Source organism: Triticum aestivum, chromosome 2B (assembly GCF_018294505.1).
Source record: "Triticum aestivum cultivar Chinese Spring chromosome 2B, IWGSC CS RefSeq v2.1, whole genome shotgun sequence".
NCBI classification, from domain to species: domain Eukaryota; kingdom Viridiplantae; phylum Streptophyta; class Magnoliopsida; order Poales; family Poaceae; genus Triticum; species Triticum aestivum.
Genome location: NC_057798.1, coordinates 56,471,215 through 56,492,867, shown reverse-complemented (window position 1 = coordinate 56,492,867; position 21,653 = coordinate 56,471,215). Strand labels below are relative to the sequence as shown.

Sequence of the window (21,653 nt, the reverse complement as noted above, 5' to 3'; positions counted from 1 at the left end):
ATGGTTGCTACAGAAAAGAAAACAATCTTTTTAGAATCGCTCAACGCTCGTCATCTCGCGCGAGCACCGAAACCCTCGCTGCACTGATGCATCTCACCTTCTGCGGCTGAACCTGACCTGGACGGCTCGGTGCTTGGATCATCTCACGGCAGATCAGCCTCGTACCATGCTCTAATCATCTCACGGCAAAGTGGCTGCAAGTAATTTTGATTCAGTATCACCTAGGTTAACCCCGTACTTTTCCTGAATCAACTGAAATCAGTTACTTTGTGATTTTAAATTCTACTCCCTCCGTTCCGAAATAATTGTCGCTGGGGCATCCTCCCGACCAGGTGAAATAGTGTGAAAGTACAATACTACCCCCGATTTGAAATCCATCGGGAGGCGTCTTCCTCTGTCGCTCCTCCCCTCCGCCAGGCTTCTCCGCCGTCGCTGCTCCCTTTCGCCGGGCTCCTCCGTCGTCCGCATCTCCGACGTCCTTCCCCGCCGCGGTCCGCAGCTCCCTCGCCGGCCGGCCGCCCTTCCCCGCCGTGGTCCACAGTTCCCTCATCGGCCGCCCTTCCGCGCCAAGGTCTGCAGCTCCCTCGCCGTCCGCCCTTCCCGCCGGCTGCCTGCTCCGCCACAACTTCGGATCCTTCGCTGCTGGCAACAGATCCTTCGCCGGCCGCCTCCCCCCACTCCAATCAAGAGCTCGAGGTCAGCCGCTGCGCTGTCCACTTCTGCTGCTCCTCTCGTATCTGCTCCTCTCCACTCCAATCAAGAGAATCTGCAATTGATCTTAAAAACAGGTCAATTGATGTCAATTTGATTAACTAAATCATCCAAAAACCAGAATGATAAGTCCATATGCTACTATTGATCCCAAGACCGGAATGACAATTCCAGGTGTTCCTCAATTGAGGAATTTGATTAACTAAGACACAAAGTGAGTAAGGCTGCAAGTAAACCCGATTGATTCTGCGAAGAAGAAGAAGAAGAACACTGGTGTAGCTGCAAGTAAACAGGCTGGCTGGCAACTTCAACTCTGCTCTCTTCTTTCTTGTGAGATGTTGGCAATGTCAGTTATTTTTTCTGGGTGAATGAATGAAGTGTTCTGATGTGAATTCGATGGAAGGCTACCGGTGGAGGAAGGGGGACACTTGATGCCAACAAGTTTTCTTAATGCAGAGTCAGATCGACGAGGAGGCCAAGGTCGACGCCATCTGTATGTGGCATTCTTTTCTTCAGAATCAGGTTACATCGGTGTAAACTGGACATACATTCAGTTCACATCCATCTGATGAAACCATCATGTACAACCGCAAGACTTGGAAACAAGCAAGATACCAACTTCAACGGCGTTACCTAAGTTCATTCATAGTCAAATGTCATGTGATGAAACAGGCATATTGCATGAAAATTCTCAACAAAGAACAGACTAAAAGCATAGCAGTCACCACCGTTGCTAGCTAGCTTAGCTTCAGATTTCTTTTGCTTTGGAGTATATCTACAGCAAGCAAAATTACAAGAAAACCTGACCACGTGAACAAGAGCATGATGCACAAACTATTGTAAAACGACTGTCGTGAATAAACAGCGAATCACACTCGCATCGATCATGCTCTTGTTCACAGGGAAGAATGACTGAAACTTTCCTTTGGCAAACTAACCTGAATTCAAATGCAACAACCAGCATACGTGAAGAAGGATCAACGTCGCCAAAGACAATGATACTGAAACAGTTGAGTGCAAAATCAGTTGAGGAACACCTTAAAATGAGCAGGGACTTACTGGAAAATGACAGAGTGAGTAAGCACTAGGGACTTAGACTGATAGACTAGTAGACAGAACAATGATGGAAGCTCACAAACTAAGACACAAAGTGAAGAACTTAGGTGAGGAAGGATCACAATTGAAAAACTAAAAAGAAACCAAGAACTGAATAACTAGCTATGCAGACTTGACAAAATTTAGTGTGACTGAACAATGATGCAAGCTCACATACTAAGAAAATACTAGCACGGGTACTGATTAAAGAGAACGAGCTAAGGTCCGATTATTAGGTAATGAAAACTAAAACACTAATGACTGAAACAAAATTATACTCCTGCACTAAAAACACTAATGATTATTAGGAGTAGAAAGGTACTGAAAACTGAAGACTAGACTACAGAAACACTGAAAACAAAAATTCTAAAGACACAGAAAACTGAAGAACTAGAGATAGAGAGAAAAGAGGGCTGAATAAACAAATATTTATTTTCTCATGGTACCCCTTTTGTGCCAATGAAAGATCTTCCTGTCAGAGAGGGCTTAAGGGTCTTCATGCATTACACATATACTGTACTCCTCAAACAGAATAATGTAGATAATGTACTCCTGTCAAACAAAATAATGTACAGTACTGATCTTAGTGTGTTATCCTAGGGTAAAAGCAAAGAAAAGAGCAGCTGGCAAAGTGCACTATCTGCTTCTTACTGTACACATGAATATAAGGAGTACATGGGTCTCTAAGACTACTTCATGTCTGAACTTTAAGTTTCAACTGACAACAATTGGTTAATTCATTGTACTCATGCCTGTAATTGTACTCTTGCAAACATTTTACTCCATGCTACTCTAGATCATGATTGTAGACAGTCTCTACTCTGCTCACCTCAGCATGCTTGGTTAAGTATTTTTGTTAACCTCTTCACTGCCACAAACTGTCCATCGGCAAGCTGTCCTTTGTACACCTCAGCATGCCGTCCCTTTTCGATCAAATTATCTACAGAAACATTGTACATTCAGTTTTCAGGCAAAATGTTTAGAGATAATTAAGATACAGAAAACTAATTATGGCTATTAACCTAGGAAACTAACTCTTGCTTTGACAGTAAACAGACAGCAATTGACAGTAAACAGACTGAATTTATATGTACTTCTTCTTGTACTTCTACTTCTACTTCTACTTCTACTTCATATTACATATTCATATCTTCAGGAGAAAATGGATCTCCCAGACCTCAACTTCACTCCACCTGCAGAAGATGTGGATGAAATGGATGAAGATGCAGAAAATGAAATGGAAGGACATGTAGGAGATGATATGGAAGGAGATGCCGGAGAGGGAATGGAAGGAGATGAAATTGTTCAAAATCCAGGTACAGTTACAGTTGATCATTTCATCACTTGATCATTCCATCACGTCATCACTTGATCATTTTATTTAATCATTTCTCTGTTGTATGTCTTGGTACAGGTGTTGGGCAAGTTGCTAGGAAATATAAAACCCTCAATGACCAACAAAAATTTGTTGCTTATGTAGCAATGCATACACTGTGTATGAGTAGAGGAGGCACTTTTTTGGGAACTGATAAGCAAGACATTGCAATTTTTTTTGGAGTGGGTGTTTGGGATATACAAAGAATTTGGAGGAGAGCAATGAAGCAAATTAGCGAAGGTAAAGAGGTGGATGTTTCTAATCAAAAAAGGAAATTCTGGAAGAAAGCCTAAGGACATTAACCTAGAAAAAATCCTAACGATCCCATTAAACAAAAGGTCTACCATTAGGTCACTTGTCTGGCAACTCGGATGTAGCCCTACCACACTTCATAGAAAGTTCATGTTAAACTTGATAAGGAGGCATACAAACTGTGTGAAGCCAGCTCTAAAGGACCAGAATAAAAAGGATAGGATGAAATTTTGTTTGTCGATGCTTGATGAGGCAACAACAGCAACTGCAAGGCCTAAGTTCAAGACTATGCATAATGTTGTCCATATCGACGAAAAGTGGTTTAACATGACAAAGAAGAATAAAACATATTATCTGTTGGATGGGCAGGAAGAGCCTACGAGGCCTATACATGGCAACTGTATTGGCAAGGTAATGTTCTTGACGCCCGTTGCTAGGCCGAGGTGGGACAGTGAAGGAAACGTGACCTTCTCTAGGAAAATCGATATCTGGCCATTCGTGAAGGAAGTTCCTCCTCAAAGGAGAAGCGACAATAAGCCCAGAGGTACAATAGAGGCAGAATCAATAGAAGTCGACAGAAAAGTGATGAGGGAGTTCCTAATAGAGAAAGTCTTGCCAGCAATACAAGCTGTTTGGCCCAAAGGTGATGCTGGACAGACCATCTACATTCAACAGGATAATGCTAAGCCCCATATCTTGCCAGATGACCCGGAATTTTTTGAAGCTGTCGCAAAAACTGGACTTGACATCAGAATAATACAACAGCCTCCCAACAGTCCTGATTTGAATGTGCTTGACCTTGGGTTTTTCAACTCGCTCCAATCCCTGACAGATTGTCTGAGTCCTAAAACACTACAAGACCTTATTAAGGGTGTTTTGGAGGAATTTTAAGGCTATGACGTTTACAAGCTCAACAGAATTTTCCTAACTCTGTAGACGTGCATGATTCAGATCCTCCATGCAGGGGGCAATGGGTATAAAATACCCCATGTAAACAAGGAAAGGCTTGAGGGGCTTGGACAACTACCTCCAAGATTATCATGCCCTCCAGAGGTGTATGCAAATGCCCTGCGCAACTTAGGGCTAATGGAGAGGGTTCAGTGATGAGGCATGTGCTGCTTGTGATGCTTGAGATGAGGCTTGTTCAGATGCTTGAGATGAGGCTTGTTCAGATGCTTGACATGAGGCTTGTTCAGATGCTTGAGATGAGGTGAGATGAGGCTTGTTCAGATGCTTGAGATGAGGCTTGTTCAGTTGCTTGAGATGAGGCTTGTTCAGATGCTTGACATGAGGCTTGTTCAGATGCTTGAGATGAGGCTTGTTCAGATGCTTGACGTGAGGCTTGTTCAGATGCTTGACATGATGCTAGTGATGATGCTTGTGATGCTTGCGATGAGGCTCTGATGCTAGTGATGAGGTTGTGATGCTAGTGATGATGCTCGTGATGCTAGTGATGAGGCTGTGATGCTAGTGATGATGCTTGTGATGCTTGCGATGAGGCTGTGATGCTAGTGATGAGGCTGTGATGCTAGTGACGAGGCTAGTTGCTTGCGATGAGGCTGTGATGCTAGTGATGCTTGTCATGTCTGTAATAATCCATATTTGAGTATGCTGGAGTATGTTGTTTGTGTGGAGTATGTTGGAGTATGTCTAACTCCACTTGTATGTGTAACTCCATTTAATTTTGCACTTTTACTCCAAGTATTTTTACTCCATGTATTTTTTTTACTCCATACTCCATTTGTATTTGTATATTTCTACTACTCCATTTGTATGATCATTCTCTGATAGGAGAGTAGTAGGAGAGGAGAGGAGTGAATTAGAGAAGAGTATGTGTCATAATCCATAGTCCTTTAGTTTTAATTAATTAAAGAAAAGGACTTGTTGTTGTTGTTGCTATTAAAGGAAAGAACTAGGAGAGGAATATGAGAGGAAAGGAGTGGAATAAAAGAGAGAGGAATAGAAAGTTTAATTTAATTTTAACACGAAAGGTTTAATTTAGTAACAAAAAAGGTTTAATTTAAGGTTAATTAACAGAAAGGTTTAATTTGAGTTTAGTTAACTAAGAATGTTTTATTTAGATTGAACTAAAAGAAAAGGTTTAATTTCCAGTTAATTAAAATTATCTAAGAAGAGGAGAGGATAAGACTGAACATTGGCATGTGTAACACTGTACTCCTAGCAAATGCGCTCACTAAATGGATTTTTACTTTCAGAACACATTAGTAACAACCTGAACATTGCTAACACTGATTTTCATTGACAGAAGCAAAGAATGGTCATGTAGACATTCAGAAATTAGGCAATTCGACTCGACGGTGTATACAAATAACAAGGAAGTGTTCATATAGCACATTCAGGTGGAAAGATGATTGTTCAGAGAAGAGCAAGCAGGAGTGCACTTGCTACACTTGATATTGATGCTACTGTGCAAAAGTAACTGATGAAGCCATGTACTTAGGATAGGGTCATGGACCTGTCCAAGGTACCCTCCCCAAGGACATCTCTAGAAGAAACTACCTTTCAGTCGACCTGGAAGGATTCCACTCGACGGACTCGAAGACACTCGACCATGAAGCCACTCACTCCACCACCAGGAGATCTAGAGTCACTCTGCACACAAACGGTCTGTTATTAAGTAGTCTTTATGGCCATGATAGCACTCTATGTAGGGCGTTACCAGTAATGCCATGCCTTAATGTACTTTAAACCCTGCATAACTGAGGGCCGGAGGGGTCTGGTAGACTCTATATAAGCCACCCCCCTCCTCAGTGTAAAGGGTTCGCACCCCTGTAACTCATACGCATATAATCCAGTCGACCGCCTCCGGGCTGCGAGACGTAGGGCTGTTACTTCCTCCGAGAAGGGCCTAAACTCGTAAATCTCTTGCGTATACAACTACTCCATAGCTAGGATCTTGCCTCTCCATACCTACCCTCTATTCTACTGTCAGGCTTAGAACCACGACAGTTGGCGCCCACCATGGGGCAGGTGTCTTAGCGACTTATTGGAAAAGTTGCAATTGTTCCGATTACCTTCATCATGGTTTCTGGCGGAGTTTTGGTTGAGGGCCGCGAGATCCGTCTCGGCACGCTCACGTTCATCGCCGACGACTCCGCTTGGCTTCAGGAGGCTCCACTCGACATCGACGCACTCCCAGTCCGCGGGGCAACGCACTTTTGCGCGTGTGTCCGTGGCGTCCTCCTGCGGCAACCGTCGACCCTGTATCGGTCGACTCCTGCGTCGTCCTTCCTTCCTGTCTCCTGCCAGTGCAAGCACTCCGGTCGGTTGAGACTTCAGTGGTGGGTGAGGCACGGAGTGGCCCGCCAGTTGGCCACCCCCAAGTCGTGGTGATCGAGCCCGATGAATCTCTCTACGGCATGTTCGATCTGTCGACTGGCTCCGTAGAGACTGCATCCGAGTGCGACAGCAGTGATCCAGCGGCGGAGGTCCTGATGGTCAATGGACCGCGCAGTCCTTCCGGCTTCCCTCGCACCAACGAAGGGGACGGCGGAGGCGACCCAGCGCAGGACCACGAGGAGTATCAACCCGAGCCACTCACTTCCCTGCAAAGAGAAGATCTTCGCCGCCGGAACATGGATGCGCTGCATACTCCAATCGTTGGAGAAACCCCCGAGGCTCGTGCCTTGGAGGACGCGCGTTTGGCCAATTTGGCTGAACGCACTCGACTGGAGAACCTCTAGCGAGCACTCGATGAGCGCGCGCGGCAACGAGTTCCAGACTCCAGTCGACGTCAACTCTTTCCGCCACCGAATCATGTATATCGAACTCTGATTCAGAATCTAGCGGCTATGGCCCGTATAGTATAGTCGATTCAGCCCTCCCAGTCAGAGGCTGGCAGAGGCTTGATGTAGATCAGAGATTTGCTCAGGGCAGCAGGAGATCAGAATTCAGTTGTATCGCAGTCGCGAAATCGGATTCACATCAGATTTGTCACTGCGAATACAGTCCGGTCGGTCCATAGCCCGAGATCTCCCCCGAGGCGTGAGGGACGTGGAGGTCGGCGTGATCAGTATGATGACAGATTTGATCGCGATGATCAACGTCGAGTGCCCACTCCTCCCCCAAGGGGTGGGTCGTACGCTCCTCGACAACAAGATGACAGACGTCAGCACAGTGTTGGGCGAAGGGTTCCAGTCGACCCCAAAGAACCAGGCTTTGACGCGAGATCCATTATCATGCAAGGTTTGGTCGACCGGAACAGAGCTCACCGAGAAGGCCATGACAGAGATGTGCCCACCAGCAGCAGAGTTCATGTCTCAGGACCAGAGTGTTTTAGCAGAGCCATCAGGGCCGCGGTGATTCCTCCCAACTTCAGGTTGGCGACTGGAGTTAGTAAGTTCACTGGTGAGTCCAAGCCCGATACTTGGCTTGAGGACTACCGAGTGGCTGTTCAGATTGGCGGCGGCAATGATGAGGTGGCCATGAAACACCTACCTCTTATGTTGGAGGGCTCGGCCAGAGCATGGCTGAATCAGTTGGCACCTAGCAGCATTTACACTTGGGAAGATCTTGCCCGAGTGTTTGTCAGAACATTTGAAGGAACTTGTAAGCGACCAGCAGGATTGACAGAGCTGCAGGTTTATGTGCAAAAGTCGAATGAGACTCTGAGGGATTACATCCAGAGGTGGATCACATTGCATCACACGATGGAGAATGTATCTGATCACCAGGCAGTCTGTGCCTTCAAGGAAGGCGTTAAGAACAGGGAGCTAAGTTTGAAATTCGGTCGGACCGGAGACATGACTCTGAGTCGAATGATGGAGATTGCCACCAAATATGCCAATGGTGAAGAAGAGGATCGACTCCGGAGTGGCAAGTACAAGCCAACCGCTCATGAAACTAGGGGAGGAAACTCCAGTCGGAAGCAGAAGCGGAAAGCCAAGCCAGCTGCTCCTGGAGAAGCCTTGGCCGTGACTCAGGGCAAATTTAAAGGGAAGCCAAAGGATCTTGGAACCCTAAGAAGGTGAAGGACAAGGAAATGACGTGATGGATTTGACGTGCCACATCCACACGAAGAAAAATGAGGAGGGTAACTTCATTTACCCGAAACATACCACTCGGCAGTGTCGGCTCTTGATCCAGCAATTTCAGGGAAAACAGCCCAAAGATAAGGAAAAGGAGTCGGACAAGATTGAGGACAAAGAGGACAGTGATGGAGGATACCCCCATGTCAATTCCACCCTGATGATTTTTGCTGATGTTGAAAGCAAAAGTCGATTGAAAGTTATCAACCATGAGGTGAATATGGTTGCTCCGGCGACACCCAGTTATCTGAAATGGTCTCAGACCGCCATCACATTTGACTAGTCCGATCATCCGACACACATAGCCACCCCTGGGAGGCAAGCTTTGGTGGTCGACCCAGTCGTCGAAGGCACTCGACTGACTAGGGTTCTGATGGATGGTGGCAGTGGCCTGAACATATTGTATGCGGAGACGCTGAAGGGAATGGGCATTCCGATGTCCAGGCTCAGTACCAGCAACATGAGTTTCCACGGGGTCATTCCTGGGAAGAAGGCTGAGTCACTCGGCCAAATTGCTCTTGATGTGGTTTTCGGCGATTCAAAGCATTTCCGCAAAGAAAAGCTGACATTTGAAGTTGTGGATTTCCAGAGTGCTTATCACGCTATTTTAGGCAGGCCAGCTTATGCACGATTCATGGCTTGACCATGTTACATGTACCTCAAATTGAAGATGCCTGGTCCCAAGGGTGTGATCACCATTATTGGCAATCGGAAAAAGGCAGAAGAGTGCTTTCAAAAGGGCTCAAAGATCGCCGATGCTCAGATAACAGTGGTGGAGCTGCAGGAATACCAGAAAACTGCAGATCCGAGTGATTTATTGCGTGCCAAGAAGCCTGCCACGGAGTCAGCGTTCCAGTCGTTCGGTGAGACGAAGCCCGTTCACATTCACCCGACCGACCCCAGTGCTGCTCCGACTCATATCTCCACAACACTCAAATCTAAATAGGAAGAAGCGCTCATCCAGTTCCTCCGTGAGAACTGGGACATCTTCGCATGGAAGCCTACTGACATGCCGAGTGTTCCCAGAGGGCTGGCTGAGCATCGTCTACGAGTCGACTCAAAAGTGAAACTTGTCAAAGAACATCTTCGACGGTCCGCCATCCAGAAGAGAAAGGCCATTGGCGAGGAGGTGGCTCGGCTCCTGGCAGCAGAGTTTATCCGAGAGATTTACCACTTCGAGTGGCTCGCCAATGTTGTCATGGTCCCCAAGAAGGACAAGTCACTTCGCATGTGCATTGATTTCAAGCATATCAATTGAGCCTTCCTGAAAGATCATTTTCCTCTCCCCCGCATCGACCAAATAGTCGACTCGACTGCGGGATGTGAGCGCCTGTCTTTTTTAGACGCCTATTTCGGTTACCATCAGATCCGTCTGTATGGACCCGACGAGATCAAAACAGCTTTCATCACTCCATTCGGGTGCTTCTGCTATGTCACCATGCCATTCAGCCTCAAGAATGCCGGAGCCATGTTCATGAGGATGATTCAGAAGTGTTTACTCACTCAAATCAGTCGGAATATGGAAGCATACATGGATGATATTGTGGTCAAATCACGGAAGGGTTCCGACCTGTTGACTGACCTCACTGAAACATTTGCCAATCTCAGGAGGTATGATATCAAGCTTAATCCATCAAAGTGCACATTCGGAGTTCCTGGCAGAAAGTTACTCGGTTTTCTCGTTTCCGAACGAGGAATCGATGCCAACCCAGAAAAAGTTGGCACTATACTCTGAATGAAACGCCCCGTGCGTGTGCACGATGTCCAGAAGCTTACTGGATGCTTGGCCGCTTTAAGTCGATTCATCTCTCGTCTCGGTGAAAAGGCATTGCCTCTTTACCGACTGATGAAGAAGTCAGACAAGTTCGAGTGGACTCCAGAAGCTGATGCAGTGTTTGTAGAGCTAAAAGCTCTGCTCTCCACCCAGCCGGTGCTTGCTGCTCCAATCAGCAAAGAGCCTTTGCTGCTTTACATTGCAGCCACAGGATAAGTCGTCAGTACAGTACTTACGGTCGAGCGGGAAGAAGAAGGGAAAGCCTTCAAAGTTCAGCGCCCAGTATATTATCTTTCCGAAGTGTTGACCCCACTGAAGCAAAGATACCCTCATTATCAGAAGCTTGTATATGGGATTTATATGACCACGAAGAAGGTTGCTCATTATTTCTCTGATCATTCCATTACAGTCGTCAGCGACGCCCCATTATCAGAGATTCTACACAACAGCGATGCAACTGGTCGAGTGGCAAAATGGGCGATTGAACTCCTTCCCCTTGATATCGAGTTTGAGGCAAAGAAAGCCATCAAGTCCCAAGCTGTAGCAGATTTCATCGCCGAGTGGATTGAACAGCAGCTACCGACTCAAGTTCACTTGGAGCAATGGACCATGTTCTTTGATGGTTCTAAGATGCTGAATGGTTCCGGTGCTGGGGTAGTGTTGGTTTCCCCTCGAGGAGATAAGCTCAGATATGTGCTCCAGATCCACTTTGATTCCTCCAACAATGAAGCAGAATACAAAGCACTTTTGTATGGGTTGCATATGGCCATTTCACTCGGCGTCCGTCACCTTATGGTTTATGGCGACTCAGATTTGGTGGTCAATCAGGTGATGAAGGAGTGGGACGTCAGAATCCCAGCTATGACTGGTTACTGCAATGCAGTGAGAAAGCTTGAGAAGAAATTTGAAGGGTTAGAGCTCCATCATATACCCCGACTGAAAAATCAAGCGGCTTTGGCGAAGATAGGTTCCAAGAGAGAAGCCATTCCCAGTAATGTGTTTTTGAAACACATCCATACTCCATCAGTTCAAGAGGATCCTTTCACCGAAGAAGCTCCATAGCCAAAAAGTGTCACAGATCCGACTGAAGTTGAAGTCCCAGCGGTGGTCGACCTAATCATGGAAGCTTTGGTCATCACTCCCGACTGGACAGAGTCGTACATCGCGTATATCTTAAGGAAAGAGCTCCCAGAGAATGAAGAAGAGGCTCGACAGATCGTCCGTCGATCCAAAGCCTTTACCGTGATAAAGGGACAGTTGTTCAGAGAAAGTGCGACTGGAGTCGGTCAGAAATGTATAACGCCAGAAGAAGGTCGGATAATCTTTGACGATATCCACTCGGGGACCTGTGGCCATCATGCGTCCTCTCGGACCATTGTGGCTAAAGCATACCGAGCGGGATTTTATTGGCCAAGAGCAAATGAAATGGCAAAGGAGATAGTCGACAAGTGTGAAGGATGTCAGTTTTACTCCAATCTATCGCACAAACCCGCCTCGGCCTTGAAGACCATTCCACTTGTCTGGCCCTTCGCTGTTTGGGGGTTAGATATGGTTGGACCATTGAGAACTGGCAGGAGCAGCTTCACTCACTTGCTAGTAGCAGTCGACAAGTTTACCAAATGGATTGAAGCTAAGCCTATAAAGAATCTGGATGCTAGCACTGCTATCAGCTTCATCAGAGAGTTGATATTCAGATATGGAGTTCCGCATAGCATCATCACTGATAATGGGTCAAACTTCGATTCTGAAGAATTCAGAGCCTTTTGCGCATCTCAAGGCACACGGGTCGACTATGCTTCAGTCGCTCACCCCCAGTCGAATGGACAAGCCGAACGAGCAAATGGTCTAATTCTCAAAGGACTGAAACCCCGACTGATGCGCGATCTCAAGCACGCGACATGTGCATGGGTCGATGAACTCCCGTCAGTACTTTGGGGATTAAGGAACACTCCTAATCGGTCGACTAGGAGAACTCCGTTCTTCTTGGTCTATTGAGCTGAAGCAGTCTTGCCGAGTGACCTGCTTCACAATGCACCCCGAGTCGAACTCTACACTGAGGATGAAGCAGAGCAAGCCCGACAGGACGCAGTCAACCTTCTAGAAGAAGAAAGAGAGATGGCCATGATCCGATCGACCATCTATCAACAGGACTTACGTCGCTTCCATGCCAGAAACGTGAAGAGCCGAGCCTTCCAAGAAGGAGATCTGGTTCTCCGAGTGGATCAGTAGAAGCCACACAAGCTTGCTCCTACTTGGGAAGGTCCCTTCATCGTCACCAAAGTTCTCCACAATGGAGCATACCGCCTTTACAATGTCGGTCACCAGATTGACGAGCCCCGAGCTTGGAACGCGGAGCTGCTCCGCCCCTTTTATACTTAAGTATTCACTCGGATGAGATGTAATAAAAGTACTTCTGTAGTTTATTTATCAAAGACAAGAGTGTTATAATTTTCCCAGTGACTGTTGTTACTTTTGTTTACATGAGAAATCCCCCAGTGGGTGGCTTAGCTACGAATCCGTTTCGCCTAAGTTTGTAAAAAAAAATCCTTGCCGAGTGGTGAGCCAGCCTCCCACTCGGGGGCTTAGCTGCGAATCCGTTTCGCCTAAGTACTTTAAAATCCTACCGAGTGGTGAGCCAGCCTCCCGCTCGGAGGCTTAGCTGCAGTCCAAGTACTCGCCTAAGTATCTGAAAATCCTACCAAGTGGTGAGCCAGCATCCCACTCGGAGGCTTAGCTGCAGTCCAAGTACTCGCCTAAGTGTATGAAATCCTACCGAGTGGTGAGCCAGCCTCCCACTCGGAGGCTTAGCTGCAGTCCAAGTACTCGCCTAAGTATCTGAAAATCCTACCGAGTGGAGAGCAAACCTCCCAATCGGGGGCTTAGCTGCAGCCCCGTGCTCACCTAAGTACTAAATACAATGTGCATTCCGCAAGGAGGACAAGGTGCAGGTCGACTGCTACCTTCTCCTTCCGAGCTACGCCACAAATACAATGTGCACTCCACAAGGAGGACGAGGTGCAGGTCGACTGCTACCTTCTCCTTCCGAGCTACGCCACAAATACAATGTGCGCTCCGCAAGAAGGACGAGGTGCAGGTCGACTGCTACATTCTCCTTCCGAGCTACGCCACAAATACAATGTGCGCTCCACAAGAAGGACGAGGTGCAGGTCGACTGCTACCTTCTCCTTCCGAGCTACGCCACAAATACAATGTGCGCTCCGCAAGGAGGACAAGGTGCAGGTCGACTGTTACCTTCTCCTTCGGAGCTACGCCACAAAAAAACCTACCGAGTGGAGAGCAAACCTCCCACTCGGGGGCTTAGCTGCAGCCTAGTGCTCACCTAAGTGTTTGAAAATCCTGCCGAGTGGAGAGCAAACCTCCCACTCGGGGGCTTAGCTGCAGCCCAGTGCTCGCCTAAGTTTTTGAAAATCCTACCGAGTGGAGAGCAAACCTCCCATTCGGGGGCTTAGCTGCAGCCCAGTGCTTGCCTAAGTGTTTGAAAATCCTACCGAGTGGAGAGCAAACCTCCCACTCGGGGGCTTAGCTACAGCCCAGTGCTCACCTAAGTTTTTGAAAATCCTACCGAGTGGAGAGCAAACCTCCCACTCGGGGGCTTAGCTGCAGCCCAGTGCTCGCCTAAGTGTTTGAAAATCCTACCGAGTGGAGAGCAAACCTCCCACTCGGGGGCTTAGCTGCAGCCCAGTGCTCGCCTAAGTATCTGAAAACCCTACTGAGTGGAGAGAAAGCCTCCCACTCGAAGGCTTAGGTACAGCCCAGTGCTCGCCTAAGTTCTTAATCTATTCCGCTCTACAAGGATGACGAGGTGCAGGTCAACTGGACTTACCACCTTAGAGCTGCGTCTCAAGCATTAGAATATATTCCGAGTGAAGAAGAAAATTCGCTCGAAGGCAAATGCAAGCATATTCAACGATAAGCAAAGTTCAGATAACTGATTCAGAAGTGCGCAGGCGTCAAGCCCGTAAAAGTTTATCGGTTACAAAAACCACTCGGCATACCGAGGCAAATTTAAGGTGAAGCATAGAAGTTTTTTACTCCTCCGGTGGAGGACTGGAAGGCGTGACAAATTGGTCCAGGTCGATTCCATCAGCAATCCGAGTGGCAGCTGCAATGAAGGTCTCCATGAAAGATTGGAAGTCATGCTTCTTGGTATTGGCCACTCTGATGGACCCCAGCTTGTCCTCTCAAGCATCCTTGCGGTGAACACGTACCAGGGACAGAGCAACTTCAGCACCACACCTGGCGGAGGACTTCTTCCATTCCTGCACTCGACCTGGAACGTCATTCAGTCGAGTCATTAAAGACTCGAGGTCATTGTGAAGCGTCTCTCTTGGCCAGAGTGTCGTGTCGATCCGCGACACCGCAACCTTCAGTCGGGCGAGGTAGTCAACCACTCCAGCAACACGAGATTCCAGTCGGAACACGTTCATAGCAGCCTCGTCCTTCACAGGAGAGTTAACGGGATCCAAGTTTGGCTCCAGTCGACTGGTCTCCTCCCTGAAGTTTTGACAGAATTTTGTAAGCACAGTTTGAAGTTAAGCCAACAGTTCTATGACGAGTCGACGATAACAAGTCAGTCGGATAGAAGAGATTACCTTCAAGCATGAGGAATAACTTCTTGGCGAGCCCTTCCAGATAAGACTCCAGATTGTTCTTCTTCCCCATCAATTCGCTAGCCTTGTCACTCAGGGTTTAGGGTTTGTCATTCTTCAGTCGACTGACCTCCTTGTTGGCCGTGTTGAGAGCAGCTTTCAGATTGGTATTCTCCTCTTCAAGTTTGCTGATTGAAGCCAGCTTTTCTTCTGCGAGCTTCGTCTTGTCCAAAGCCGCTTTCTGCGCCTCGACGAGGTCAAGGTCCTTCTTCTTTCGAGCCTCCTTCAGTTTATCTGCAAAGTGACAGTGAGATCAGACTCAGGAATGGACAACAAATAAGGGCAGTCGTCAAGGTTCTCACCAAACATACCTTTTGCCTCCTCCTTCGCCTTCGTGAAGTTCTCCTGGACAAGGTTCAAATCAAGTTCGAGCTGGATATGCTTGTTCTCCAACTCAGTATAACGAGCCACAAGCTCGCAAGATTTCTGCAAAAGATCAGTCGACAGACATCAAAGATAGGTCACTTCCGAGTGACTAAGAGAAAAATCGTAGCATTTCTAAGACTACAGCCGAATCAAAATATTCAACTGTAGTCTCGGGGACTACATCCAGTGGGTGCACTCAACGTGCCCCCACTGGTTCTACCGGCTCGGATTGATCAGTCGACCGAAAGAGACAAAAAGGTTATGATCCTAAATCATAGCTAACTGCCAGCAGTCAGCCACAGTTTCATCAAAAAAAAAGTTCTTCAGACCATAGTCGACTGCCAGCAATCGACCATGGTCTCGGGGACTACACCCAGTGGGTGCACTCAGCGTGCCCCCACTGGTTCCATGATTCCATTCGACCAGACCGAGTGGAGAAAGTAAAGTGAAAAAGTTCAAACTATAAAGACTATAGTCGGCTGCCAGCAGTCCATCATAGTCTCAGGGACTACACCCAGTGGGTGCACTCAGTGTGCCCCCACCAATCCAAATATTCAATCGACACACCCAGTGGGTGTACAGATACTAAGATCTTCAGAAAGAAAAGTTTTCAGGTACCATATCCTAACAGAACAAGTGGTGATCAACTAACCTGGACATTGCTCTGAAGGGCAGAGCTTGCATCATAAGCTGCTTGGCTGGCGTCTCGGATCGCCTTCACCTGCTCCATCATGACCCCGCCTGGCGTATAGCTTCCTTAGCAGCGCCTGCTTGGTCCTCTGGGACGTGGTGGGTGGAGAAAAGGGAAGGCGGATCAGCACTCGACGACGAAGGGCGAGCACTCGTCAGCGGCACAACAAAGGACACGGTAGTCCGAGTGACGTTGCCCCCCTCCGGAACCAGCGTCTCGGGTGGTGATACAACCTGAGCAGTCTTGCCAGCAGACGTTTTCTTGTTCCTCCTTTGCCTCAGGGGCTCCTCATCGTCATAATAAGGGAGATCAATGATATTAGGTGGAGCTACAGGAAAGATTTAAAGTTAAAAATGAAGATCCAATCGACCGAAAGCGAAACTACAGAGATCATACGAGGGTTGGAAGTGGCAGCATCCTCCATTTCTTGATCTTCATGCCTGACTGAGGTCTCAGAAGTAGCAGCACTACGATTTCAAAGATCAATCGGTCAGCCAACGTGTCGACCAAGAGTGTATCCATGTTAAACAAGAAACACAAGTTCTGCCATTACCCGGAAATAGTGGGAATCACCATCCTCATCTTCGGCAGGGCCTTCGTCAGTTTTGATGATGCTGCTCGGGGTTGCTTCGACGCTTTCTCAGTCGGCGCCGGAGAGGTCGTGCGAGGACGTGTAGTCAACTGCCCAACAGGCACGGCCGCCTTACCACGCTCGACTGCGGGGTCATGGGTGAGCTTGGATCGTCTTTCAGTACGGGGAGGCTCGACTTCCTCCTCCTCTTCCTCCTCCTCTTCCTCACCAGAGCCGGCATCTTCTTCATCCTCCTCGCCATCGGATTCCCACACCTCCTGACTTTCACCCCCGCTCCCTTCCTCCTCCTTGGTCTGTTCTTGCGCCCCGTTGGGCATCGAGTACATCTCGGTATAAGACAAAAATCAATCGACTGAATTCTAGCAAAACGGAATGAAGGAATCAAGGTCACAGTCGGAGATTCATAATTAGACCTTGTCTGGCTCGTATGAATGGTTGAGTGGAGGGATCCTCCTGGCTCCTCGGGGGTTGTCCTTGTTCCCTGTGATGGCAGTCATCCACCTCTCCAGTGTGGCATCATCGACCTCCTCCAGGTGGACCCGAGTGGTGCCTTCAGTGCCAGAGTACATCCACATCGGATGGCCTCGATATTGAAGTGGCTAGATGCATCGTCGAAGAAAAACCTCCAGAAGATCCATGCCAGTCACCCCGTCACAGATGAGCTGGACTACATGCTCGACCAACACCTTGACCTGAGCCTTTTCCTCTGGGACCACCTTTAGAGAGGACGGCTTGCTCACTCGATGCATGGAGAAAGGAGGGAGTCCAGTCGACTGCCCTGGCATCGACTGGTCTTGGCAGTAGAACCAGGTCGACTGCCACCCTCGGACCGACTCAGGAAGGACCATGGCTAGAAAAGCACTTTTACTCCTGATTTGAACCCCAAGACCCCCACACATCTGAATTACTTGGGTTTTCTCGTCACTCGGATTAGACTTTTTCACCGTCTGGGAGCGACAGGTGAAAATGTGTTTGAAAAGGCCCCAATGCGGCCGACAACCCAAGAAGTTCTCACAGAAGGAGACAAAAGCAGCGAGATAGACGATAGAGTTGGGTGTGAAGTGGTGGAGTTGTGCCCCAAAGAAGTTCAGAAATCCCCGAAAGAAAGGACTAGGCGGCAGAGAAAACCCGCGGTCAACGTGGGTAGCTAAGAGGGCGCACTCACCCTCCTGAGGCTGCGGCGGCCACTCCTTCACCGGGAGCCTCGCTGATCCATGAGGGATCAGTCCCTCATTGGCCAGATCATCGAGATCTTTTTGGCGAATGGTCGAGCGGATCTAGTCTCCCTGGATCCAGCCTTGCGGCAGACCGGCCCGCGACGAGGATCCGCCCCGACTGGTCGCCCTCCCCTTCGCCTTCGCCGTCGCCTTCTTCGCCCGCTCCAAAGCCGCCGTCTTCTCCTTCACCATCATCACCGATGAAGCAGGCACAGAGCAGTAGCGCTGAGATGGTGGCGAACGCAGCAGGTGAATCTGAGGAAGAGGAAGGGGAAAATGAGGGCGCACTGTTCAAAAAACCCTGTCCGGCGCCTTATATGAAGTCGCTTCCGAGTGGCTGACTGGTAGGCCCGGGCGATCCTGTCAAATCCCGCAACAGTCGCGCGCGCGATACGTGGCGAAAAAGGTGGCGCGAAGATCGAGGCATTCCTACCTTATCCCATCCGAGTACCGCGGCTTCCTCCACCTCGCGCGCTTCCCGAAATTCGGATCCCGCTAAATCCGCGAATAGCAGAGCAACTTGTCAGACCGGAGATTTCCTCCGATCCATCGCTCGGAAATCTCCAAGCACAGAGAAGTCACTCGACAGATACAAAGAATGGATCAAGGCGACTGAAAAAGAAGTTGATGTCGTCACTTAAAGTCATTGATCCAGAACAAGACACACTCATAGCACGAAAAAGGGGTCGGGAGAATTCTCAACTCCTTCCTCACTCAAACCTCGATCCATTCGAGGGCTAATGATGAAGCCATACACCTAGGGTAGGGTCATGGACCTGTCCAAGGTACCCTCCCCAAGGACATCTCTAGAAGAAACTATCTTTCAGTCGACCTGGAAGGATTCTACTCGATGGACTCGAAGACACTCGACCATGAAGCCACTCACTCGACCACTAGGAGATCTAGAGTCACTCTGCACACAAAAGGGTCTGTCATTAAGTAGTCTTTATGGCCATGATAGCACTCTATGTAGGGCGTTACCAGTAACGCCAGGCCTTAATGTACTTTAAACCCTGCATAACTGAGGGCCGGAGGGGTCTGGCAGACTCTATATAAGCCACCCCCTCCTCAGTGTAAAGGGTTCGCACCCCTGTAACTCATACGCATATAATCCAGTCGACCGCCTCCGGGCTCCGAGACGTAGGGCTGTTACTTCCTCCGAGAAGGGCCTGAACTCGTAAATCTCTTGCGTATACAACTACTCCATAGCTAGGATCTTGCCTCTCCATACCTACCCCCTATTCTACTGTCAGGCTTAGAACCACGACAGTAACTGCTACTGTAAATACAGATGTTAACAAATGGAGTAATTCAGTTAACAAGCAAGAGTAGTGTTAACAGATGTGCTCACTAAATGGAGCATAAAAATTTTGACAGCAGCCATTAACTAAATGTGCTCAATAAACTGACTTCTTCTTCTTTCACATCATAATTTTTGTGCATTTCAATTAAACCAAATGGGCGTACTCCAAACTGTTGTTGTCACAGTGTCATCCTGACTGGTTGTTGTCAGTGTCAACACTAGGGAGTCAACAGTGTCAACACTAGGAGTAATTTGATAGTAAATTAGGAGTAATTTTATGGACTAAGTTCTCCTAGGTTTCATTTTAATTAACTAAAGGAAAGGTTTCATTTAATTAATTAAAGGAAATGTTTCATTTTAATTAATTAAAGGAAATGTTTCATTTAATAATTAAAGGAAAGGTTCAGAAGACAAGATAAGAGAAGAGAGCAAGAAGAGAAGAGAAAATGCAAGATTACTTTTGATTTTGATTTACACAAGAGAAGAGAAAACTTGCCATGTTAAACTCTTGATTTTGATTTTACCAGTAGTTCTTTGTATTTTATTTACATCAGTAGTTTTTTGAATTTGATTTTACCAGTAGTTTTACCAACAGTTCTTTGAATTTGATTTCACCAGAAGTACTCCATGAGTACAAAACTTGCCATGCTTGATTTAGAAATGGAGTTTACCAGTAGATTTTGATTTGTGTACTGCTCAACTATGTTTTGATCTACACTCTCGATCTCTGAAATATGCAAGGCGGCAACGAGAACGCAGCTCACTTCAACTAAACTAAACTGAACTTATTTAGCTACTGAAGAAATAAGCAGCGACTGAAGCAAATGAACTGCACTTATTTAGCTACTCAAAACACTCCAGACACGTCGAAATACTCCAGCGCCGAGGAGTAATAAGGAGGAGTAGCAAGCAGTGACTGAAACTGCAGATACGTCGAGGTTAACATTGACAAACTACTGCAACTTTTCCTTATTACTCCAGCAAAACTACTGCAAAACTAACTAAATCTTTTCACTTGAATCAACTACTGCAACCAAATTCAGTTAATTAAGTATGCAGAGATACAAGTACTACCATCAGAGAGAAACTACTGCAACCAAACTGAATTAAGTATGCAGAGATACAACTAACTGAATCTTTTCACTTGAATGAAGTACTGCTACTGCAACCAAACTACTGCAAAACTAACTGAATTAAGTATGCACTCCTTGTTTCTTGGCCTACTGCAGAAAGAAAGCAAGCAAGCAAATTCAGAGTTTACCATCAGAGGGAACAGAGGAGGGGCTTACCATCATCGATGGAGATGCCGAGGTCGCCGGGAATGGGCGCGTTCCAGTTTCTTGGCTTGCTGAAGCAGTCGGAGGCGGGCCACGACAGCGCATGCTTCTAGCTGGACGAGAGCGATGTCGTGTGGCCGGTCGGTGACGGTGCCCCCGCGGCGCGCCGCTCGGCGCACGCCGGGCCGCAGAGCTTCAGGCTATCGTCGCTCCTTGCGGAGGGCGGCGGCGGCGTCCGGGAGCAGCAGCTGCACGCAGTGGGGATGCCTCTGGTCGTGCCTCCGATGACGGGTCACGGAGAGGAAACCACATCAGGGCGGACCGAGAAGGGGAAGAGCGTCGTCTCCCTGCGACAGCAGCGAGGGTGGCGTACCGCAGCTGCTGGAGTTGCAGATCGAGCCGCCACGCCAGGAGGGAACTCCAGCTCCCTCTGTTGCTCGGGCGCCGCTCCAGAGCCGCCGCTCCAGATCCGCCGCTCGGGCACCGCTCCACGTCCACGCCTTCGTTGCCTATATCGAGCTCTGGCGCCGCTACACATCCACACGTCCTTCACCTAGAAGCTCGTCGCCGGCGCAAAAAGAATCGATATTTTGTTGACTTACGGGGTATGAGTGGAGGCGGGGTGGTGAGGAAAAAAGGGCGGTGGAAGAGGCCGGCGACGGGGAGAGGGAGAGGCCGGCGACGGGAAGAGGGAGAGGCCGGCTACGAGGAAAGGAAGAGGGCGGCGATGAGGAGAGTGAGAGAGCGGCGACGAGGAGAGGGAGAGGGCGTTGACGGAGGGGAGGGGGAGAGAGCGGCGACGGGGAGGAGACGGAGAGCGGCGAGCGAGAGAGCTAGTGGGAGCGAGTGAGTGGGAGGGCAAAATTGGAAAGTGAAACTTTTTTATAACGTGACAGAATCTGAACTGTGTTTGCCCAACGACAATTATTTCGGAACAGAGGGAGTATAACTTCGGTCAGTTTTATTTTGTTGTCAACATGAATAAGAAATTATGAGCAATTGGCTTAGCCTCTGTCTAGTCAATTGTCTTGATTTTGAATACTGAACTTTTATCTTTACAGCTCCACGTCCTTCCACTACTGCTGGTCAAAAAATGACGTGCCCAAATGAAGCAAGTGTTCATAAATTTGGCACCAGCTTCTGAAATGATGCACTTTGTATGATTGTTTACATGTTTTGTGAAATTTTCTATCATGGTAATAATGAAGTTTGTGTTTTCTTCGAATTGTGAACATGTGGTGTACTTCTAACATGCATTGGTATGTGTGCTATACTAGTATTT

General features: G+C 48.0%; 2 protein-coding genes across 5 annotated transcripts; both read right to left on the bottom strand.

Annotated features, from left to right (window-relative positions):
* Nucleotides 1-283: 283 nt before the first annotated feature.
* LOC123043451 (uncharacterized) lies at nucleotides 284-21,472 on the bottom strand. Of its 4 annotated transcripts, XR_006419194.1 has the most exons (6): nucleotides 20,384-21,472; nucleotides 15,237-15,351; nucleotides 14,869-15,159; nucleotides 2,636-2,746; nucleotides 2,253-2,358; nucleotides 284-1,712 (listed from the first exon to the last, which is right to left on the bottom strand). XR_006419194.1 is itself a non-coding variant. In XM_044465900.1 (4 exons), exons 1-3 carry the CDS (start codon nucleotides 20,474-20,476, stop codon nucleotides 14,966-14,968), a joined length of 402 nt encoding a protein of 133 aa, XP_044321835.1. In that variant the 5' UTR covers nucleotides 20,477-21,452; the 3' UTR covers nucleotides 14,141-14,770; nucleotides 14,869-14,965. The 4 variants fall into 4 exon arrangements, 1 of the variants encoding a protein (XP_044321835.1); XR_006419192.1 differs by having other exon boundaries at nucleotides 284-2,358; nucleotides 20,384-21,466; XM_044465900.1 differs by lacking the exons at nucleotides 284-1,712; nucleotides 2,253-2,358; nucleotides 2,636-2,746 and adding an exon at nucleotides 14,141-14,770 and having other exon boundaries at nucleotides 20,384-21,452.
* On the bottom strand, nucleotides 15,982-18,698 carry LOC123043449 (FK506-binding protein 4). The gene is made up of 2 exons (XM_044465899.1): nucleotides 16,536-18,698; nucleotides 15,982-16,449 (listed from the first exon to the last, which is right to left on the bottom strand). The coding sequence occupies exons 1-2, from the start codon at nucleotides 16,898-16,900 to the stop codon at nucleotides 16,311-16,313; spliced, it is 504 nt and encodes a 167-aa protein (XP_044321834.1). The 5' UTR covers nucleotides 16,901-18,698; the 3' UTR covers nucleotides 15,982-16,310.
* Nucleotides 21,473-21,653: the final 181 nt, after the last annotated feature.

Excerpts from the sequence above, each read along its gene's own strand:
- LOC123043449 (XM_044465899.1), bottom strand. The coding sequence starts at position 16,900 with ATGTACTCGATGCCCAACGGGGCGCAAGAACAGACCAAGGAGGAGGAA. Across the intron at positions 16,450-16,535 it reads GTGATTCCCACTATTTCCGG|TGCTGCTACTTCTGAGACCT; the intron begins GTAATGGCAGAA and ends TTGAAATCGTAG.
- LOC123043451 (XM_044465900.1), bottom strand. The coding sequence starts at position 20,476 with ATGCGCTGTCGTGGCCCGCCTCCGACTGCTTCAGCAAGCCAAGAAACT. Across the intron at positions 15,352-20,383 it reads CGGCATCTCCATCGATGATG|AAATCTTGCGAGCTTGTGGC; the intron begins GTAAGCCCCTCC and ends GATCTTTTGCAG. Across the intron at positions 15,160-15,236 it reads GGCGAAGGAGGAGGCAAAAG|ATAAACTGAAGGAGGCTCGA; the intron begins GTATGTTTGGTG and ends GTCACTTTGCAG.